A 22931-nucleotide genomic window follows, 5' to 3' on the forward strand; every position below is an offset into this window, starting at 1 on the left:
AAAAGAGCTGAGAGTTTAGAGGGGAGGGAAGCAGAGCACTTGGGTCAGAAGACTTTGGCTTCTGATAGTCATGGACTCACTAGACTGCTGAGGAAGATCCAGCATCTATTCAATCTGCTGAAACATCCAGGAAACTACCTTTAACACCGGGAACCAAGTATGGAAATGCTGAACTAAGAAGAGCCCAAGGAAGAACCGTGTTGCCAGATCAGGTAACACATACAAGCCTTGTCTTGTTGGGTCTTCTTTTTCTGACTTGTTCCTTTAGTCATCATTTAATGATGTCCACCTAACACTACATAGCATGTAAGATATTAAAACAGTAGCAAGATGAAAATATCTGTGCTGATTAAAGAGAAGCAGAAAATCAACTGTGGGAGTACTGTTATCAAACACTAACAGGTTAACATTTGGTGAGAGGAACTTTAAAACATACAGACTTAGCTGATGGGCCAAGGAAGTTTATTTGAGTGATACTTACAGAGATCCTCAGATTTGAATAGTATTTAGTGAGAGGTTAGAGTGAACATGAGAGAGATTCTTAATAATGGGAAGCCATTCAATGATCCTAAAAGGATGCAAGCAGAATCCAGCAGCCATCTCTTCTGAGCCAGCCTGTTAATCTTGAGAGAACAGTAGCCATAGTGAGAGAGGATGCCCAGGGAGGGCAGCCCTACTAGAGTTTTAATGAACTTGGATAGAGGCCAATCCTCACTGGAGCATAATAGAGAAGGACATGAAGAAGCAGCCCTGGACCTGCACCTTGGAGTTAAGACAGTGGACACACTTCTGAGGCAGCTTGTGAGTAGCTGCCTTAAGAAGGGGGGATATGGAGTCAGGGAGAAGCTTGTTCTGAGGTGAAGCAGCAGGTAGCAGTAAGGTTTTACATGTAGGAGTCTTCAAGAGGGTTAACTATACCTGCAAAAAAGGAGAAGTACCCCCTCTGGAGGGGAAGAGGGCACTCAGAATCCAACTAAACAAAGTATAACAGACTTCTTGTTCCAGTCGATAAGATGATGGCTGCAGAGCTGATTTGGGATGGACTTGTATCCAGTGTGGTAAGACTGCTCAGGGATTTGTCATTGTCGCCCCTATGCTATAGTGGACTAGATTGACTCTGAGCCTATTTGCCACTTCTAACACCAGAATTTGTTCCTCCATACCCAACACAGGGATAAAGGGTGTGTGTGTGTGTGTGTGTGTGTGTGTGTGTGTGTGTGTGTGTGTGTGTGTGTGTGGTGGGGTATAGCTCAAGAGGTCTGTACTGGGATAAGAAATGCTATTGTAGAAACAGCCAGTCTAGACCTAGATAGATGGATGGATCCTAACAATCTGGACTTCTCAGGCACAAGGAAGGTCTGAATTGTCCTTTCAGTATACTTCAATTTAGAGAGAGAGAGAGAGAGAGAGAGAGAGAGAGAGAGAGAGAGAGAGAGAGAGAGAGAGAGAGAGAGAGAGAGATGACAGGAGAGACAGAGAGGCAGAGAAACATAGAGAAATAGAGGAGATAGGTAGAGACAGAGGCAGAGAGAATAAATAGTGGGGCAGGATGAACTCAGAGAAACCATAGAGAAGAAACACAGGGTGTTGGATCCTCCTCTGAGACTGGCCTCAGGTTGAGGCCCTTAAAGGAGTATATGCAAACAAGGTGAAGAAACAGATAAGGGACTTCCCACAGATATATACCTCCAAACTCACTGCATAAGGCTGCATAAGCTCCAGAACATGAACTTTGTGCAAAATTACTCAATTTCTCTCTCTTTCTCTCTTTCTCTTCCTCTCTCTCTTCCTCTGTCTCTGTCTCTGTCTCTGTCTCTGTCTCTCTCTCTCTCTCTCTCTGTCTCTGTCTCTCTCTCTCTCTCTCTCTCTCTCTCTCACACACACACACACACACACACACACGTACACACGTACATGTACACTTTCTGTGAAATATCTTTAAGCCAAAATGGTAGAGACTCAGACATGCCTCTTTTTCCTGGCTGCCCTAGTGTCTTCTGCTATGCTAATATGTCTGTCATTTTCTGTTTGTCTCATTACTGACCTCAATCTCAGGCAAGTCTGGGCATTGCTAGGCAGATATGCCAGCTCAGCCCCTTTGTGACATCGCTTGTCCAGGGAGGGATTGGATGACTTATCCCACCCTTACCCCTTAGTAATGATGCTCCAGGATCATCTTTTTGATACAGAAGTAGAAGGTTCTTAACAAAGGACAAAAAGCATTTATAACTGAGAGGCTTAGTTACAAGAGAATTAAAAAATCTGTCCCCCAAAGTCACACCCTTTCCAAACGAAACTGTCCTGACAGTTGAGTTTCCAGGAGTGTGAAGGACTGATATCCAGTAGATTTTCTCCCTTCACCTTTCTGTCCCTGATGCTACTATGGTCAAGGGGATTCAGAACATCCTTGAGCCTATGAAAGCCTTCATTGTCTACATTCAGGAATACAGATCTTCCTCATATGCCAGGGGTTCTTCCTACATGGAAAGCTCAGAGTAAGGATCACAAAGTTGAGTGGAGAGAGAACAAGTGGGACTTGGCAATTAGCTTGACAGTCAGAAAGTCACTGTGCCCACAGGGTGGAGGTATCAGACACACCTAGGCTCATTGAGACCCAGTTTGTCAAGTGTAAACTGAATTTAGGTCGAGCTCCCAGATGGAAAAGGAATGAGTCTAAGAACCTGACACCCATCCTTCAGGAGAGCCAAGGCCTTGTGTCTGCTATGATGTCATAAAAAGTGACTTATGGCAATTTAGGTCATCTTAAAGGTGTCTTTAGTAACCACCAAATTGAAGAACTCTGCACACTTGCAGGGCTTTCTTCCTAGGGTAACAAGTAATATCTGGTAAAAATAATTTGTAGTTTCTGTCTCCAGGAGTTCCTGAATCTTCTGGACAACAGAACAAGAAGATAGTCTAAGTATTAGGGAAAGGAAAGGATGCAATACAGGAGGAAGGGTCCACTCCAGGAGACTAAAACCTTAGCAGAGCAGACACCATTAGAGGAGTTCTTCACCCAGGTCTCGACTGAAGACCCTAATGAGAAAGTGTAATTAATCTCAACTTGATCCAGCTCACAGGCACTCTCACAAACCTCAAGCTAATTCCCTTCTTGTATCATGATAAAATGAACCATGATAAAAGAACATGAACACACACACACACACACACACACACACACACACACACACACAAACATATCAATATTTGGCAACATTTTAAAAGTTTGTGCCAGAGGGTGTTCTTTGAAAAAACTCCCTGTGGGTGCCACAGGTTGGGAGGGTGGCTGAGTGTACACTTAGGCAGTCACTGCTCCAACAATATCTGCCTCCACCTGGGTGACGGGGTTCTGACAGGCCTGGTACCTACCCAACATGGATGTGTGGTTGTCTGAACTGAGTATGCATTAACGGTGTACAAAAACATCCTGATTCCTTACATATCTCCTTTCCAGTTACATGACAACCCTAGACCCTCTGCCTTTGAATTCTTTGTCACTTTTTGACCTGAGCTGAAACAAAGTTATTTGATGTTTCACTATTTACCAAAGAATAAAATCATTGTAACATTTTTAAATGCTTTCTTTTGAGGTCTCTCCAAGGTCAAGTTCTTTCCTCCTAACCCTTGAGGCTGCTTCCTAAGAGAAAACAGCTAGGAGATGTGAGTGGAGCTGCCTCAGTCTTTGAGCTAAACTTTACACTTTAACCCTTTTAATGCCTAGGGCACTGACTTATCAGTGTCTTCTTGCTGACACTAGCCAGTGGCCCATGTTACAAGGCTAATGGAATGATCTGGTTCTTTCATAAAGCCAACTGGTGGCTCTGAGAATCCTATTTTACCTAGGTTCCTAGAAGCCACATTTAGACATGAATATACACATGATCTGGGTAAGACGGAACTTGTTTTAAATATATTTACAAACCACTGAAGTAGATGTCTGAATTTCAGTTGACTTCATATTTATTTATTTATTTATTTTTATTTATTTATTTTTTTTTTTTTTTGGTTTTTTCGAGACAGGGTTTCTCTGTGTAGCCCTGGCTGTCCTGGCACTCACTTTGTAGACCAGGCTGGCCTCGAACTCAGAAATCCACCTGCCTCTGCCTCCTGAGTGCTGGGATTAAAGGCGTGCGCCACCACGCCCGGCCCGACTTCATATTTAAAGTAGTGAATAAAGTGCTCACCTTTTACATTGGTTTAATCATAATTAGATGAGATAAAACTTATGATGTGACTCAAAATCAGCCTAAAGGTCTCTTTACCCTTGACTAAGAATCTTTAAGCAAATATATCACATATTCATAACTTTATATGCTTTATCTGAAAATGGCTATCTAGTAAGGAACAGACACATAAATACCCATGACAGCATGGATGGGCACTATCTGTGGCCTTTGATAGGGCCAGCCCTACTCAACCAAGGTCTTAGTTTTTACTCTGAAGATTTAGATGCGTTTTGAGACCAAAGAAGAGGATAGCATTTGAAATGTAAATGAAGAAAAAATCTAATAAAAATGGAAAAAAAAAAAGGAAAAAAAGAAGGTGATGTCATTTGATAGTCATTTGAATATTTTTTTATCCCTAGGAACTCCAACTCTAAAGAAGATGAGTGATCCATCCAAAACCAACCAGTGCCCCCCTCCATGCTGCCCACCAAAACCATGTTGCCCACCTAAACCGTGCTGTCCACAGAAACCACCTTGCTGTCCCAAATCCCCATGCTGCCCACCCAAGTCCCCATGTTGCCCACCAAAGCCCTGTCCCTGTCCTCCCCCCTGTCCCTGTCCCTGTCCCTGTCCAGCCACCTGTCCTTGTCCCCTGAAACCACCATGCTGCCCACAAAAGTGTTCGTGCTGCCCCAAGAAGTGCACCTGCTGCCCACAGCCACCTCCTTGCTGCGCTCAGCCAACTTGCTGCTCTTCAGAGAACAAGACTGAGTCAGATTCTGATACATCTGGCCAAACTCTGGAGAAGGGCTCTCAATCACCACAGTCCCCTCCAGGTGCTCCAGGCAGCTGGAACCAGAAGAAGTCAAACAAGTAGACTGTCCCTGACACCATGCCCTTTTTCAAAGGGTATAGGACTTCTACAGGTCAGGCTAAGACTATGTTGTAAAGATGCTGTTTTTACAATAACCAAGTCCACTCAAGCATAAGCTACCATTTCGCCTAACTGTAGGCTACTATTGCAACTGGAAATGGAAGGTAGAAAAGGATAGAAACATCTTGTCTAGTGATCCTGACATTTAGATAGCAAAGAAATAAAAGAGCAAATAAAAAGAATATTGTCTCCCTCTCTTTCATTTACATGTGAAGCTATCTCACCAGTCTACCCTAATGGAGTAAGCTGGGTACATTTTAAGAGCTCTAGAGACAGAAAACTTATGTCCAAGGCACAGGCCTTTTCTGAAAAGAGTAAGACATACTCTTCCTGGGTTTTTGAAACCCAGGAAGAATGTGAAGCTATCTCACCAGTCTAGCCTAATGGAGTAAGCTGGGTACATTTTAAGAGCTCTAGAGACAGAAAACTTATGTCCAAAACCCAGGCCTTTGCTGAAAAGAGCAAGACATACTCTTGCTGGACTCTGCTGAGTTCAAAGGCCATGGCTTTGAACCCAGGGTCTTATTCAAGCTAAACAAATTCTGCCACAGCTACATTCCTGGCTCCTGTCTTGCTTTTAAAGTGAAAGTCCTGTATCTCAAGGACCCCTTCATTCCTATTTAAAGGGATGGTGTCTAATTTCTAAATCCCAATTCTCTGGACAACTTTTGATTCTCAAAGAAACAAATCCCCTGAGATGACCGCAGGGACCTATCATGCTTTGGCAGCATCAAAGGTAGAGGACTCAGCAAAATTCAGGCTGGCAGCGCCAGGTGAGGCCTCTGGTGTCATGCTGGATCTGCAGCAGAATAAGCTGCTGTACACCTGGATCTGTTTCATACTTCAAAAGAGTTTGTGGCATAAAGGGATGATTCATTGAAAGTAGGAGACAGAGGGTCTGACAGACTCAGCTCTCCTCATAATTGCTGATGCCAGGTTCCTACTTCACTCTAAACTGCCACTGTGTTAAAGCAATTTGTCCTCAGACACATTTCCATGCATCTGAGTGAGCAGGTAGGATAGAAAGTCATCTACAATGTATTCATAGACATCTATCTTTGCTGCTTTCATGTGGGGTAGTGCATACACCTTTCCTAAAGCCTTCACTTTGCATTTGATCCTTTGTGCTTCTTGCCTAGAAAGATCTATTTTTGTTCCTTTAACTTTGAATTTTTACTTTTTTCATAAAATTCTTTAATGCTGAGAAAATTATTCCTTCAAACCATATCCCCTCAATGCCTCTAAGCATCACATGTCCAGAAGCCCAAACCAAAATACGTACACCATATCTATAATGTACACAAGTTAAGTTCCTTAGACTTAAGGAAATTAAGTGTGTTTATTGGTAATAATGCACCCACAATGGACAAAATGCTTTGCGTTTAGTTTGTATAAACTCTGTAAACCTTCAATAAAAAAAGAGACAGGATAATTTCCCAAGTGGCTTACAATATTCGGGTACAGTGGTTCTGAAAATATAGGCAGAGTGGGTGAAATCTTAGGGACAGTCTAAAAAAATATAAATATATACAACCATGCTTTTCCATGTTGCAAAGAGTAAAAGGATGGCAGACAAATTGAGAGATGGAAATTATCATGCTATGTGGAATAAGCCAAAATCAGATGAACATCACAAGTTCTTGTATGCACAGAGCATGAAAGCTGTAGGTGACTATTTGAATTAAAGGAATAATAGAAGGGGAGGTGAGGCAAAAAAGTGGTAGGGTGAATATGAACAAAATGCTACAAATCTGTGAAGATTGCTACATCATATACTAAAAATTTTCAGTCCTCCAAATTTCCCCCATTGCGGGGTTTCAGAAAGTTAAAATTCCACATGTCCACTTAGTAGCCTAGTCATTTACCATACTGGTGTGAGTGTTGCCTTCATCCATAATTCAGGATGCAAGATGGCCTCTTGAAAGGAAGGAGATAGTGGGTTCCAGGACTTGCCAACATATCCAGTATGATAAGAGTGGGAGGAGACCTTGGCAGAAAAGACTGCAGGATCTACTGTTATGGAGGAACATCACAGGAAAGACTTCCACTATCTGTCTCCTTCTGGGGTTTGGCCACAGCTAGGAATGCTCCATTCCTTACTCCAGATTTCAAATGCCACTTTTCCTGACACATAGAATAAACCTTCTTGCCCATTTCCCACTTAACACAGCAGTCTTCCCTCCAAGACAAATCAATGTGCATTCTACATGCTCAGTTTGGGTCAATTCCCACAAGTATTCCAATTTTTAAGCACATATCAAACTGTTCATTTCCCTTTAATTCCTGATTAGAAAATCCATCAAAGCATATATATGCTCTGGTTGATGGATGTGCAGATACTTTCCAATGTTTGGCTATTACAAAGCTCTTATGAATCTCAGCACAGGTATTTCTGTAGTGGAGTATGAAAAAAAGTAAGAAAGTATTTATTTTCTCTTACAATTATAGGTTACAGTCCATCATGGTGGAGATGTCACAGATGCAGGACCATGTAACATCTTGCTATACTATCTTTGTAGAAAGGAAGCAGAGTGGGACATGAGAGCTAGGACTCAGCTCACTTTCTCCTTTTCACTCAGCATGTAAAAAGGTACTACCAGCAAACATTTAAGGTAAAGTCCCCCCCCCTCAATTAACTCAATCTAGACATGTTCAGAAGCTTTATCCTAGGTCATTTGATTCTTTTGAGATTACAATCAAGATTAGTTATCATAGGTTGTCTTTATCAAGATCACCCAGTTCCATGTTCCCTAACACAAAAGAATTCATAGTCTTATCTTTTCAAATATTTAATAGTATGTATATTCAATGGTACACAAAGTGATCATTTTGTACTTAGCGTATATTGTGAAATGATTGCCAAGTTCAAATTAACACCTCCATCACCACCCTTCCTGTGCCTGAGATATTCAGCACTTACTCATAACTGGAATTTTATGCTAGTTGATCAACATCTCATTTCTCTTACCGACTGCAGATTTAACTTTCTTAGGCTCCACTTATATCTACAGCATTCTTTTTCACTGTCTGCCTCCCCTTGCCACTTCAAACAATGGTTTGATTTATAGGACACTTCATCCATCTTCCTACAGTGTTTCCTAACTCATGTTATTTGAGTTTCCCTGTTTCATTGACTTCCTTCACATCTTCATGATCACTTGGCAGTGGGGATGGTCTTCCAGTCTCTTTCTTCTTTTGTTAATATTCACTCCTTTAGATAATGACTTCAAGCATCATTCTCAGTCTACATCACAAACCTCTTTCTGAACTCAAGTGCCAAGTGGTGGCTGCCTGAGATTCTAATGGGAATCTCATACATGTACTGTTTCAGAGCTCATAGCTGAGATTTCTCAGGAAGCCATTCTTTCTGTGGTCTTTTTGGTTCTGTTAACTATGGCTCTTTCCTATTACATAGGACTAAAATGTTTGAATCATTGTTGACTTTCCACTCATGTCTCATCTGTTTCTTCTGTTGTTAAAAAGCACCCATAATCTGACTACTTATTTCTATTGATACCACCCTTCTGAGATATTGATAAAATCATATGCTTGCCTCTGATAGCTCCAACTGATTCTATTCTTTTCAGAAGGATATTTTCAAAATTAAGTCAGAGGGTGTCACTGCCATGTGGTTTCTCATTTCAGTCCCTCCCATAGCCAAAGTTGTTGCATGATTTTCCCTTCACAATTTGCCTCCACTCACTCTACCAGCCTTTTCTTATTTGCACATGCCCAGTCACATCAGCCTTCTTGCTGGTTCCAGAAGACTTTTGTCTAACAGTGTTTGCTGCACTATCTCATTCTCCTCCTCCATTTCAACTGGGGCTGACTTTTTTTTTCAGGTTCTTAGTGTAACTATTTCATTGAAAGTCTTTTCCCATGGCCTAGACTTCATAAGCTTTTCTTGCCATGTTTTTCTACATACAATGTAATAGCATATGCTATATGTGCCTGGGCTTCTTTTATTTATTGCTGATATGCCACATGGGAATGAAATCTTCACACAGTAGTGACGTTTCCCTGTTTGGTTTATTGCTGGACCACTATGGCCTAGAATACTGGCACAAGAATGCTGTCCGTCAACAGCAGCTAATAAAATGCAGTCACTGGGCAGAAGTTGAAAAATGTATTTCTAGGAGAGAGAATAGGAGTATAAAGGGTCAGAAGTAAACAAAGGCAAAGGCGGAGGCTTAGTCAGGGTTTCCTTGCTTCCCAGTACCCCTCTTGAATCACTGTGTTACCTTTTGTGATCCAAGGTGTCATCCCCTTAGCATTCTCAGTGTGGTAAGGTCTGTTTTAAGGATGACTGGGCCTGAGACTCTTGGCAGAAATGCTAGGGTGGGGTGAGGGGAGAGTGAAGTTGGAACACAGCAAGCAAATACTTGTCTGATGGAGGAAGCTTGACTCACCGCACCCTATAGCACCCTGACCTTTATCCTCCCCTTGCCTTCTTCACTCTGCATGCATTTTCTAGAAAAACCTGAATAGTGAGAAAATAGCCCTTTAGCTGCTTCAGCACTTTCCATCTTGCCTGCAATGTGGCCAGTAGTTCTGTCTTTTTCTATGGTAGCCCTTGGTGCCTCTCCAAATAGACTCCATAACACTTAATGACATCTCTGCTTCTGGAGTGGAAACAGTGACCTGGGAGCAGAGATCAAAGCTTGACTCACTTTGCTAGTGGTGAGACTGCTAGCAAGTAAGATCAGGTGCCATGGAATCTGGGCTCCTCCTCTGTAATAAGACAGAGATTAAAAGATATTGAATGAGAGTGGATTGGATAAAAAGGCTTAAAAGGATTTATTTCCTTAAATGTGCCCCCAGGGACACTTTCACAGCTTTGGGTCTGTTTGATGCAGGACATACATGGTCCAGAGTACTCCCTTGGTGTGGTATTGAATGGCAACCCTCTCTGCTAATAAGCCTGTCCATTTATTAGTCACGAAGTTACCTGAGATAAGTCTGTTCTAAAACAGGCTTCTTGAGGCCAAGGATTGTATCCCTCTGTCAGACTGGGAGACAGACCAGGGCCCTCAGCATCATTGCATACAGGAGATTCAGGGACCAGTAACCTCTTGGCTGAGTGACCCAATTTTAAGAGTGTGTAAATGAGCGGGGGAGGAAGGTTGATAAGCAGGATTGATTTGCTGCCTTGCATGAAAGGGACTCATCTGGAGACCAAGAGTTTTATATGGTTTCATGACAAATCACCTAAAAATACAGAGAACAAATCAATGGGGTCAGGAAAGGGCCACACTGGGGAATATTCTACCAGAGGCTCACTAGGTCAAGGGTGGCAGCTTCTGTTGGTACAAGGTACTCCAGAACTAAGCATTATTTCCAGATTCTCTTCTTAGCACATACACACATGCATCTGATCTGGGTCTGAGTGGTTTCTATAGCCACTCTCAGAAGTAATTTTGAAAGCAATTAACCAGTCAGGAGGCAGTTGGTGCAGGATCAGGTGCCCCCTGCACACACCCTAATTAGCAAGAAAGAAGTGGTAAGCTAAAGCCCTAGCCTAATTCTGTTTATTTGTATGACACTTTAGAAATTCTTCTGGCAGAGGCTGTATTACTGACTGCCTTTCTCTTACCACTGCCGAGCCCCTCAACCATTCTTTCTAGGGCATAGCCACCCCTTATCTGTTTTCTACTACCCTGGACCTCTCCCACTCCTCATACCATGTCTGTACATACACAGAGCCTAAAACCTTATACTCTGTGTCTCTTATGCCATCCATCATATAAATTCCATCATTCTCTTTGGTTGACACAGCACTTTCCATCCTTCCTTGTTTGGATTATTTTCTATATCAAATCTTAATCCCAAGTCACTATTTCCCCTCTGCCCACACGGGCCCCCAGAACCCTCCATGTCCCATCATGCTCTAGGAATACAAATCCATGTTAATTTATTACCCCACGGGGGACAAACAACATTGTTAGAGAAAGAAAGATGACATGGTATTTTATGATGTCCTAGTTGTCACTTGAGACCCAGTAGCAAGCAATAGATAGATCAGAAAATTAAAAGGCAAATGACTTTGGTGCTCTGACATAGTATTTTGCTTTCTTTTTTCTTTTCCTTCCTTCCTTCCTTCCTTCCTTCCTTCCTTCCTTCCTTCCTTCCTTCCTTCTTTTCTTCCTTCCTCTCTCCCTCCCTCCCTCCCCCTTCCTTCCTTCCTTCTTTCTTCCCTCCTTCTACCCCTCTGTTCCTCCCTCTATCCCTCCCTCCCTCCCTCCCTCCCTTCCTTCCTTCCTTCCTTCCTTCCTTCCTCCCTCTCTCCCTCCCTTCTCTCTCTCTCTCTCTCTCTCTCTCTCTCTCTCTCTCTCTCTCTCTCTCTTTGTGAGACTCATGTCACCCAAACTATCTTGAAACTTATTATGTAGCCTGAGCATAGCCTTGAACTACTGATTCTCTTGCTTCTACCTATCAATTGCTAGGATTATGAAAAAGGCATGATAAAATATGTCTGGCCAAAGCCTTGTGAATTTCAAGAGAAGAACAAGAAAATCAACTTTTACAAATTTGTTTCCTTAAAAATGCTTTCATGCTCTTCCGCCCCGGCCTGGAAGGGTGATGTGGCTGGACCAGCACAGGCCTCACTATGTCTGCCATTTTCAATTTTCAGAGTCTACTGACTGTAATCTTGCTGCTTATATGTACATGTGCTTATATCCGATCCCTGGCACCCAGCATCCTGGACAGAAATAAAACTGGACTATTGGGAATATTTTGGAAGTGTGCCCGAATTGGGGAACGCAAGAGTCCTTATGTCGCCATATGCTGTATAGTGATGGCCTTCAGCATCCTCTTCATACAGTAGCTTTGGAAACTACCAGCATGTGTTTACCATAAGACTGTAAACAAGGACTTGCCTTCAGAAAATAATGGGAAGAATGGTTAAGCCATTTGTCTCTGAACATGGAATGAGATAAACTTCAAGATGCTGTTCTCTATTTTTATGCTATTGGACCAATGATCTGAATGAATAATTAAGATGTAACCGTTCATTACACAGGAATGTGATTGTAGCCATCAACCTCAGTTCTCTCACTCCAGTATTACATTCTGCAAATGTCATTCTGTTGTGTCAGGACTGCTTTACGTAAGGTTCTCCAGGCACAAAGTAGAAACCCAGTGGCAAATTCCACAGGCTCCTTTGACTAGGGCTTCAAAATAATGTCTTCACAGAATGATACCTTCTAGCGACTGGCCTATTTTTATTGAGAAAAAAAAATTGTTCTATTTTTGTTGTTGTTACTGTTCTTATGGATTGCATTCATATTTAAACCCTTTGGATTGCTAACCAGAGTACCTCTATTCTTGGCAAATTCCATAGTTTATTACAGGTGTTTAAAGTATTTTAAACAAAACTCTGAATTTCTTTAGTTAGCCTAAGAGTTGGCTTCTAGTCACAAAGATACAGCTGCCACCCTATGATGAAGAGTACCTTAGAATGAAAAGCAGCAAGTGGAGCGGTGAGCAAGGAAGCACCGTGCAGTCTTCGTTCTCTGTAGTTTTGTCTTCCAAATAGAACGTCCATTGTAGTTACCCAAAGGTGGCATTTGTGCTATTCTTAATGCAGTACTTTAAGTCTAGTATATGTTCTGTCAGCTTGAACTCGAATCTCTTTTGTAACTTTGTAGATTATAAACATTTCTCATATCTGCTTTAGTCTGGGTATTATGCTCTAAGTACATTTCAGCTTTGACACAGAATGTGAATAGACAAATATCAAAGGATACTTACAAGTTTGTATCCAACATTTCTTCAGGTTCAGCTGAAAATCAGTTACTGTTTCAAAACAAAGAAGAATTAAATCCTAGCTGAAAACTATACATAGCATTTATTAATTAATTACTGGGTTTAACTGCTCTTTTTAAAGTTTGAAAAAGAAAAAAATTTTTTTCTTAGAAGTGAAGTTTCTATAAAAACAAAACAGTGAACTTGCAGTCTTCACTGTGTAGCCCAAATGGCCACCAGAGCTAGCTAGACCATCAGCTTTGACGTAGTGCTCTAAGCTGTGGAGGACAGTGTAGTCTAACATCTAGGAACGCTTACTTGTTGCTTCTTTGGGGTTGCTTGTTTTCAAAAAGATCTTTGGGATGCCTACAGCTAGTTAAAACTGGTCTGTTTTATTTTGAATTTGAAATCAGGTTATGATAATTATTCTACTCTGAATTTCACCTTAGGCTTTGTATTAGGTCAAGGATTTTCACTGTTTCCCAAAAGTAGGACTCCCTCGTCACCATATTTGTGCACAGTAAGTAGTCACCTATCAGTTTGATTTCTGGGTGGCCATCTGTTCATCATCACTAACAAAATTTCCAGAAATGTTGTCAACTTTTCCCCTAAGTTAACATGCATCTCATATCAAACTGGAGAGAATAAAGAATCATCTAACATGTTCTCTTTAGTTTGACATTTTAGACAATGTAGGTGAAAATTAGAGGAAGACATAGTTAATTTGAAATATGCATGGTAACATAAAGTTTTGCACAATATGTAGATACTGAGCAGTCTAGACAGGTATTTCTAGCTGCTACCATCCTGATCTTTTAAAATACAGGCTCTTTAGGGGTGTAGAAAAGCTGCAAAGATAAAAAGAATCATATAAAGAAAGGCAATTAGCATTTTGGTGTACAAACACAGACTCCTGTTTTCTAAGCCACGGGGTCGTGTGGGAAGTGTGGAGGAGCAGTAGAGCACTTCAGACAGCTGGCATCTGCACAGACTGTAAACACAAAGCTTAGGGGAGATGAGCACCAAGACTCAGGTCTGACAATGTCCACATGCTCTCCCTAGCGCCTTGTTGGCCCTAGAATCTTCAATCCATGGCCCCACATTTGTTTAATGTTGCTGTTTGCTTCCTGATTAGCCTTATCTGGACCACTGACAGGGCGGGATATGTCTTGTTTCCAGGTAGTCTTGCAAGATAGTCAAAAGGACACATGTCAAATTGGTCTTAATAGTTTTAAAGTTAAAATTCCAATATGGTGTCCTATTGATACCTTTTCTACTTAGGCTGGAAACTACCATATATGTTTTAATTCAAGGTGTTTCCTGCTGGGGTTAGTAAGAATATTTATAAATTTATAATAAATTTGTTCATCTTCTTATTAAAATTAGTCTTGTACCATAGGGTGACACAGAGTTCCATAAATTAACTCTTCCAAGTTTACGAAGACAAACAAATCCTTGCCTCCATTTGTGAAAATTATTTAACACTTGTAAATAATATTTTTTTAGGAAACATTTACACAATTGGTATGGCATGTGACCATTGCAAATAGATGAGTTGTTTGTATTCATAATGTACATGAAAGATGAAATTAATGTCTATGAAGTATAATGTGCTAGTACTTGTTATTGACATAATCCCAGGATTCTAGAAAAAAAAATGAAGAGTGATGATTCATTGCGGGTAGAATTTCTCAGAGATCATGAATTAAACTGAACTTGACAGTGTTTATTTTTTAAAAAAACCAATTCTATGTTAGGGATTGTATGTCTCTTAGTTTGTTGTGGCACATGTGAGGTATGGCATGGCCATAAAGGTCAATGGATGTTATATCCTGGAAAGTCATGTATTTTACCTACCTCAAAATTGAAGTTGAGATTGTCCCCTCCTGCCTCACAAATCCTTCAGGAAGATAATAAAGTCTCCCTTGGTTTATGAGTGAGCAAAGTTGACTAAGGAATACACTAGTAGATTCTCCTGAGACCTCTGTAAACATTGTAGAGGCAACTGGCCAGTCAAGGCTGTGTTTTCAGAAACTTGTAAAATCTCGTATTCTATCTGCTAAAAGCAGTCCCAGCTGTTAAAACAAGCACCCATCCCAAAAGTGCACAGTGTACATTTCCTGGACATACAGAAAATATTTCTACTTATCAAGAACTTAAGCTCCACAAAAGCCTTTGAGAAGCTACTCTATCATTACTATCTGAAAACATGAATGGAAAATTCTTAGGGTCTGCTCTTCTCTTCCTTTGGTATCTTCTAGTAATAATAAATGTTCTCAACCGGTGCTAGCAATTGCCCTTGTTACAGGGAGTCATGACTAACTTCTGAGAAATAACTTCATATCATTTCCACTTTGCCCCAAACTAATTCCTATATAATCTGACAGGCCATTTCAGTACCTTTTGTAGAAAGAAGTAGAATTCATGTTTAAAAGAGGTAATCATCCTAGTCTCTGGTTAGTTCATACATCTGCTATGTAATAAAAAATGAACTGTCAAAAGCCTTCTAGTTTTGTTATATCACCTTGAAAGAGAGCAGTACATGGAGCTTAGAGGGTGGCCATTATGACTAGAGTAACTTATCTCCATTCATCTGTGACTTGTCAAAATAAATTTGGAGGGGATGTTTTTATTGTTTGGTACTTTAAGACTAAAAAAAAAATGCTTTCATTAGGCAAGTAGCATCCTACATGAATATTAATCAATATGTGTAATGACACCCGAAAAGAAAGCAACCAGTATCCAGAGCACCAGTCATATGCTAAGTATGCATATCGCCTCACCAAATTCTCACAGGAACTTATTGGGCTTAGAGGATGTCTCTGCGGTCATGTAGTGAAACTTGTCACACTGATCAAATCCTATTAAGGAGCCTGAGAGGGAAGAATTGCCACCAGAGCAGCAGCCAGGGTGTCTGGTTTTCCGTCTAGCGCTAGCTTACTGTAGAACTTGGACAGTGGGAGCTTCCGTTTTTTTCAGACTAAGTCTCTATCGGTGTAGGAGATGGACTCTAACAACAGAGATGATGTTCTCTGAAGAAGCTGCAGCACTCTAAACTCTTCAAAGGCAAGTTTTCAGAAATAATTCATTCTCTGCCAATTTCACACATTCTGGTCATATTCATCCCTTCACCTTCTCTTATCCTCCTAAACACTGAGGCAGAGCTGGGTCAAGGCCTCTTCATGGGTTATGGGAAAGCTTAACCTTCATTACACAAGGGCAATTTATATAATTTGCATTGTATAGTTTCTTGGATTCATCACAAGGATCTGAGACTTATAAAGTCAGTCACACAGCACACTGAAAAATTTGCCTAATTGACATGCATTCCCAGTCCCTAAGTGGGATAATCCTAGGGCAGAATATGTGACCTTTGAGCATTAGAAGTCTGGAGCTTCTTCAACCCCTCCTTCAACTACACCCAGGTTTCTGGGCTCTATCCTATGCCCTCATTCCCACACCTTAGCTTTGCCCAGTGATCAAACACTCATGCACACACACTAACTTTTCTGAATTCTTATCATACTCTGAATCAGCTGGTGGGAGGCAGATTGGGCAGATACTGAGCCTCTGGGAGCCCATAAGACCAGTGTGACTTTGAACAGTCTGCTGCCCTGGCACTGTCACAGGTTGAGGAGAGTCAGATGCTTCCCATGTGAAGTCAGAAGTGGAGCATAAGTGATCATGTGAGAATGCTTGGTTACTTCTTCTGGTGGGGTGGGGAATGCTTTCTTTGGTATAGAAAGTAGTGCCAGGGCCAGGAAGCAGGGGTGGGTGGGTTGGGGATCAGGACTGGGGGAGGGTATAGGGGGCTTGGGGATAACATTTGAAATGCAAATGAAGAAAATACCTAATAGAAAAAGAAGAAAAAAATAAATAAATAAAAGCAAAAAAAGGAAAGAAAAAGAGAGAGAGAGAAAGAAAGAAAGAAAGAAAGAGAGAAAGAGAGAGAGCAAGAAAGAGAGAGAGAAAGAGAGAAAGAAAGAGAGAGAGAAAGAGAGAAAGAAAGAAAGAGAGAGAGAGAAAGAGAGAAAGAAAGAAAGAGAGAGAAAGAAAGAGAGAAAGACAAAGAAAGAAAGAAAGAAAGAAAGAAAGAAAGAAAGAAAGAAAGAAAGAAAGAAAGAAAGAAAGAAAGAAGTATAGTTTAGAGTAGTGTTCAGGATGCCTCATGGCTCTGGGAATGGAGAAGTCCTGGCAAACTTGTTTTAGAGGACAGAGGGATCATGTCAGTCCTCTATCTCTTTAAAGAATACACCCCAGGAACATAGGGAATTTTTGTAAACAAATCTGCTTAAGACAAAGATTATATGCTCCTCAGGACAACTATGGGGAACTGAAGAACTTCTCAAGACTAATTAGAAATGAGTTTTATCTTTACATTATTTTACTATATTATTTTTGTATGATCTCATAAAAAAGTGTTAATGATGAACTCTGTAAAATAAGCTGTTAACTGAGCACTAAAGGCAAAGATAAGCCACAATTTAGCTTTATTTTCCTAGCAGACACATTTTCACACACATGAAGACTGGTTGACATTAAAATATTAGGAAGTTGTTGTCTGTAGGTATGAGATTTGCTGTCATTTATTCCTTTAATTAATACTGATAGTGTTTTAGTGTAAGAAGTGACTTTGATAGGTCCTTGAGACAATGGAAAGCACACTCAGAATATTTCTCTCAAAATATAACTTGTTTTTCAGTGGAAGACAGATAATAAATATGAAATAAATGTAGATAATGTAACTAAATTTTATTAGTTAATTAAAGATGAAGACAATCTAATCGTTAGGGCATTCAGAGGAGTATGTTCGTCAGATCTCAACATTCCTGTCAAAGCTTGAATACATGCCAGAGCACTGGAAAGGAGTCTATTAGTAGAAAGGACAGCAGGTGCATAGTCCTGAGGCAAAGCACTTTGGATGTGCCCTAGGGACCAAGGACCTGCAGGGAGATTGTAGCATACATTTCAAAGAAAGGGTAACTTGTGCCAAGACAAAAGAGAGAAGTCACATGAGCCAGGGCCTTTTGAGTATAACAGTGAATCTGAATTTTATCATATGTGTCTTAGGCCACGATGAGCATTTTGAAGGTTGGTAGATGCTTAAATTCCTACTCTATGATGTTTTCTAATCTATTTTTAAGAAGCGTTTTTGTAATGGTGGCTTTAATACCAGCATTCAGGGGGCAGAGGTAGGTGGAGCTTTAAATTCAAGGTCATCCTGCTTACAAAGCTAGTTTCAGGACAGCCAGGGGTACACAAAGAGACTATGTATAGAAACTATACCCCCGAAAGAAAGAAAGAAAGAAAGAAAGAAAGAAAGAAAGAAAGAAAGAAAGAAAGAAAGAAAGAAAGAAAGAAAGAAAGAGAGGGGGGAGATAGAGAGAGAGAGAAAGAGAGAGAGAGAGAGAGAGAGAGAGAGAGAGAGAGAGAGAGAGAGAGAGAGAGAGAGAGAGAGAGAGAGAGAAGAAAGGAAGGGAGAAAGGAAGGAAGAAAGGAAAACAATGTTCTGAGGTGACAATGGACACTTTGTTTCTGAGCTTGTATAGTGTACATTTCCAAAAATAATTATAGAAAGTATTGGTTATCATCATGAAATGCAATGCATTCATCATATCCTATTCCTACTCTTTCTTGTTTCCTTTGCCTGAAGTGAACCAGGAGCCTTTATAAGCATGGTATCCTTAGGAACTTCTATAAATACACTATGGATATGATGTTGGGGCTGGGCAGTTTCTGGTATACAGCTGGAGGAATCTAAGACTAATGCTTCCATCTTCTTGATCTTTCCCAAGACACAACATATGTCCTTATAGAATCAAGTTATGTTAATTCTGAGTACAGATGGGCTCATAGCAAAATAGCATGTCTACCATATGTCCCTTCAGACATGGCTCCTTATTGTACCATGGATCTTGGCCTGGCTATCCCCAAAGCACAAAGCTTCTCACTCTATGCCCTTGGAAATGAATACACTATCTTATAAGTCAGCCAAACCCAAACCCATTGAGATTGAAAGGTAAGTTTTGTTGAAGTTACAAAGTAGGATACCTTTCTCACTCCCTTCTCTTCTCCTGTGCTCAGGTCAGATGATCTCAGTTAGGAGGGGTTGAGCCTTCACACTCCCACAAGTTCCAACAGCAGCTAGAAAAGGGAGCCCTGGGGGTGTGGGGGTTTGCTGTCTAAGTTATCAGATGACTCAGAAAGGAAGGAAGTTGACCAACTGGAGTGGTGAAACCAGTCTACCACCCCCAACCTGAGAAGGACTGTAGGCTACAACAATATAAAGGGCCCTAGTTGCTGCTCAGCTCAGGACTCTGCTGGAAGCCTCTGCCTTCTCCCTTCTGTGAGTTTGGTGAGTGTTAGCTACTGGGTTCTTAGTTAAGGCTCTAGGCTCCCAACAGGCCAGAACATGACCATAGGTGTCTCCTTAGAGTTGGAGTAGATACTGCTCTGGGGCTAGATTCAGCTGGATTGCTTATCGTTCAAGGAAGGAGGTAGGTGTGCAGAGGGAAACTTTCTGTATAGAGAAAGCCATGAAAAACAGGAGTGAAGAAATTGCATTATAAGTACTCTAAGTATGGAGAATAACAAGCTACAATTCTCAGTAACTCTCTACTTGCCCCTCACTTTTCAACTTTGGCCCTGGGACTACAGTTCACATTCAGAAGAGCAAAGAAGAAAGGAGCTCTCAGGCTGAGTAGAGCAACTTGGTAATTTTTTGGAGAAAACAAAGCAAAGCAAAACAAAACCTTAAACCCAGAAGGACTATGTGAGCTGCCCAGAAATCCATAGTGTTTTGATGGGAGCTGGGCCTGCAATGTGCTATATGACTCCAGTCTGAGATTCCTGCAATCCCAGCTCCCCTTCATCACAGACTCTAAGCTTTCCAGAGATCTGGAGTCCTCTGTGAGACCTTTAATTTTCTAAGGTTTCCTTCATATTGTGACATATCACAGAAACTGTCTTTCCAGAACCCAGGGAAAGACCAGACAAAAGAAGGTTAATTAACAGCCAGTCTATTCTTGCAGAACTTCTTTGTAAAATGACTCCTCCAGTGAACAAGAGGGCTCAGTGGATAGCATTTCTTTGCCCTCACTGTTTCCACCCTAACTCTTTTCTACTTCTGGGATTCATAGCCTAAGGAAGTGGGAGAATGCCATATTCAGTAGTAAGGATATCAAGAACCCAGAACATAATGTATATTCTGTATGTTCAGCAGTTCCTTTATTTCCCTTGTCTTCACTCTACCCTCTGACCCTTCTCTTTTTCAGTTTGGTCTACAGAAGCTTCCAAGATGTCCCATCAACACACACTGCCAGTGACTGTTCCAGCTGTGGTTCAGGGATCTCTCAAGACTGTGTGTTCTCCAGATCATATCCAGCAGGAACAAGCAAAGCAACCAACTCCACATCAAACACAGTGCCAGGTCTTCACTGAGATTCAAGAGAAGGGCTTTCCCAAACATGAGGAGAAGGGGCCAAACCCTGTGAAGGATCTGCCTGATCAAAAGTGTGAGCACCACCAGCAGCCAGGACCACAAAAGCAGCAGCTGCAGGTGAAAAAGTCACAGCAGAAGCTGCAGGAACAGGAACTGCATCTGGAGAAGCAGCAGCTACCACAAGAGCCCCAGGGGCTCCTGTGCCTGGGACAGCAACAACAGCAAGAGCCACAAGTGCAAGAACAGCACCTCAGACAGCAGCAGCAGCAGCAGCAAGAGACACAGGAGCAGGGACTGTGCCTGGGGCAGCAGAAGCAGCAGCAGCAGCAGCAGCAGGAAGACATGCTAGTACCACAGGAGCTACATCTGAGACAGCATCAGGAGAAGCTGCAGGATCCAGAACTGCATCTGGGTCAGCAGCAGAAAACTCCAGAGGAGCAGGAACTGATTCCAGGAGAAAAGCAGCAGGAGCTGCACCTGGGACAGAGGAACCAGGAGCCACAGGAGCAGGAGCTGCACCTGGGACAGAGACACCAGGAGCCACAGGAGCAGGAGCTGCACCTGGGACAGAAGCAGAAGCAGAAGCTGCATGAGCCAGAACTGCCTCTGGGAAAGCAGCAGCAGCAGGAGTCACCTGAGCCAGAACTGCAACTGGGAAAGCAGCAGCAGCAGGAGTCACCTGAGCCAGAACTGCAACTGGGAAAGCAGCAGCAGCAGGTGTCACCTGAGCCAGAACTGCAACTGGGAAAGCAGCAGCAGCAGGAGTCACCTGAGCCAGAACTGCAACTGGGAAAGCAGCAGCAGCAGGAGTCACCTGAGCCAGAACTGCAACTGGGAAAGCAGCAGCAGCAGGAGTCACCTGAGCCAGAACTGCAACTGGGAAAGCAGCAGCAGCAGGAGCCACCTGAGCCAGAACTGCAACTGGGAAAGCAGCAGCAGCAGGAGTCACCTGAGCCAGAACTGCAACTGGGAAAGCAGCAGCAGCAGGAGCCACCTGAGCCAGAACTGCACCTGGGAAAGCAGCAGCAGTCACATGAGCCAGATATGTCAGGGGATCAGAAAGAGAAGCAGAAACTTCATAAGCCAGAACTGTACCTGAGAAAGCAGCAGCACCAGGAGTCACCTGACCCAGAGTTGCACCTGGGAAAACAGCAGCACCAGGAGTGTCAGGAACCAGAACTGCAATTGGAAGAGAAGCAGCATCAGAAGCCACCTGAGCCAGAACTGCACCTGGGAAAGCAGCAGGAGTCACATGAGCCAGATATGGCAGAGGATCTGGAAGAGAAGCAGAAACTTGGTGAGCCAGAACTGCACCTGGGAAAGCAGCAGCAGCAGCAACAGATAGAGCATGAAGGTTATCAAGGATCAAAAAGCCTGGGTCAGTCACTTAAGCAAGAGAAAGCTTCAAGGGAACAGCAGCCGGATTACTCACATCTAGAACAGGAGAAGAAACTCTCAGACCAGCCACTGGATCAAGAACTAGTAAAGAAGGGTAAACAACTGGAAAGGAAGAAGCACGAATTGGAGAACTAGACACAGCAGGAGAAGGAGATAAAGCAATTAGTACCAAGCACTGACTAAGCCAGTCCAACCAGTGAAAGGAGACGTGCTCACTACAGAGAAGCAGCAGCAGAACCATGAAGTGCAGTGAAGCCAAAACTAAAGCAACCACACCAGTGTCCCAGAGACTCTCCAACCATCCCATATAAGGGAAGAGAGCCATCCACACTTCCTTAAGGTCCTCAGCTGGCCTACTCATCCATGAATCTACCTGGCCCTGACCATCCTCTTGTCTATGACAGGCTGGATACAGGATGCTATATGGTCCATTATCTACCCACAGAAGCTCAATCCCAACCTTAAATATCACAGCCTCTTCCTGAGGCACGGGGTGGGGGAAAAGGGGAGGCCTGTCAGGAGTTAGCAACTCTGATGTCACTCCTAATGTTGTGGCAGAATTGTGAATAGGCGCAATGTCTAATAAATCCTAAAAACCCTGTGATCCTGTACTTTTCTTTTCTGTTTCTTATCATATCATATTCAACAGCCTTTTTTTTTTTTTTTTTTTTTTTTTTTTTTTTTTTTGGTTTTTTGAGACAGGGTTTCTCTGTATAGCACTGGCTGTCCTGGAACTCACTTTGTAGACCAGGTTGGCCTCAGACTCAAAAACAAGCTTGGTGCACAACAGTCATGACTAGAGGCTTTAACAATGATGGTTTACTGACCTTCATTCAATACCATTGTGCACTATTCAGTCTCCAATCTTAATCCACAGCAAAGCACAGCTCTGTTTCTCATCTCAGTTCAACTCTTCACGAGAGAAGAATTAGAAATATGCCTAGTATGTTTGGAGGCTCCATTTATGAGTTCTGATAAATCTCTCTAGACTCTTTTTCTAAGAGTTCTTTTTAAGTTTTCCATCTATCTCTCTCTCTCTCTCTCTCTCTCTCTATCTCTATCTCTCTCTCTCTCTCTCTCTCTCTCTCTCTATCTATCTATCTATCTATCTATCTATCTATCTATCTATCTATCTATCTATTTGTTCATTTTACATCCTGATCGGTGTTTCCTCCTGCTCCCCCAATCCCCACAGGGTTTCTTCCCACCCTCCCCTTCTCTGAGAGGAGTGGAATATCCCTGTGTA

General features: G+C 42.1%; 3 protein-coding genes across 3 annotated transcripts; all 3 read left to right on the top strand.

Annotated features, from left to right (window-relative positions):
- LOC110291479 (sperm mitochondrial-associated cysteine-rich protein) lies at window positions 1–5282 on the top strand. Its single transcript, XM_029474915.2, has 2 exons — window positions 1–212; window positions 4586–5282. Exon 2 carries the CDS (start codon window positions 4606–4608, stop codon window positions 5041–5043), a length of 438 nt encoding a protein of 145 aa, XP_029330775.1. The 5' UTR covers window positions 1–212; window positions 4586–4605; the 3' UTR covers window positions 5044–5282.
- A 2349-nt stretch (window positions 5283–7631) lies between these two features.
- On the top strand, window positions 7632–22180 carry Ivl (involucrin). Its single transcript, XM_085835317.1, has 2 exons — window positions 7632–7712; window positions 20121–22180. The coding sequence occupies exon 2, from the start codon at window positions 20144–20146 to the stop codon at window positions 21818–21820; it is 1677 nt and encodes a 558-aa protein (XP_085691443.1). The 5' UTR covers window positions 7632–7712; window positions 20121–20143; the 3' UTR covers window positions 21821–22180.
- LOC147005586 (protein kish-A) lies at window positions 11677–12045 on the top strand. The gene has a single exon (XM_085835316.1). The coding sequence runs from the start codon at window positions 11708–11710 to the stop codon at window positions 11924–11926; it is 219 nt and encodes a 72-aa protein (XP_085691442.1). The 5' UTR covers window positions 11677–11707; the 3' UTR covers window positions 11927–12045.
- Window positions 22181–22931: the final 751 nt, after the last annotated feature.

Source organism: Mus caroli, unplaced genomic scaffold (assembly GCF_978045245.1).
Source record: "Mus caroli unplaced genomic scaffold, Mus_caroli_1 scaffold_3, whole genome shotgun sequence".
Classification (NCBI taxonomy): domain Eukaryota; kingdom Metazoa; phylum Chordata; class Mammalia; order Rodentia; family Muridae; genus Mus; species Mus caroli.

Coding starts and splice junctions, on each gene's coding strand:
- LOC110291479 (XM_029474915.2), top strand. CDS start 4,606: ATGAGTGATCCATCCAAAACCAACCAGTGCCCCCCTCCATGCTGCCCA.
- LOC147005586 (XM_085835316.1), top strand. CDS start 11,708: ATGTCTGCCATTTTCAATTTTCAGAGTCTACTGACTGTAATCTTGCTG.
- Ivl (XM_085835317.1), top strand. CDS start 20,144: ATGTCCCATCAACACACACTGCCAGTGACTGTTCCAGCTGTGGTTCAG.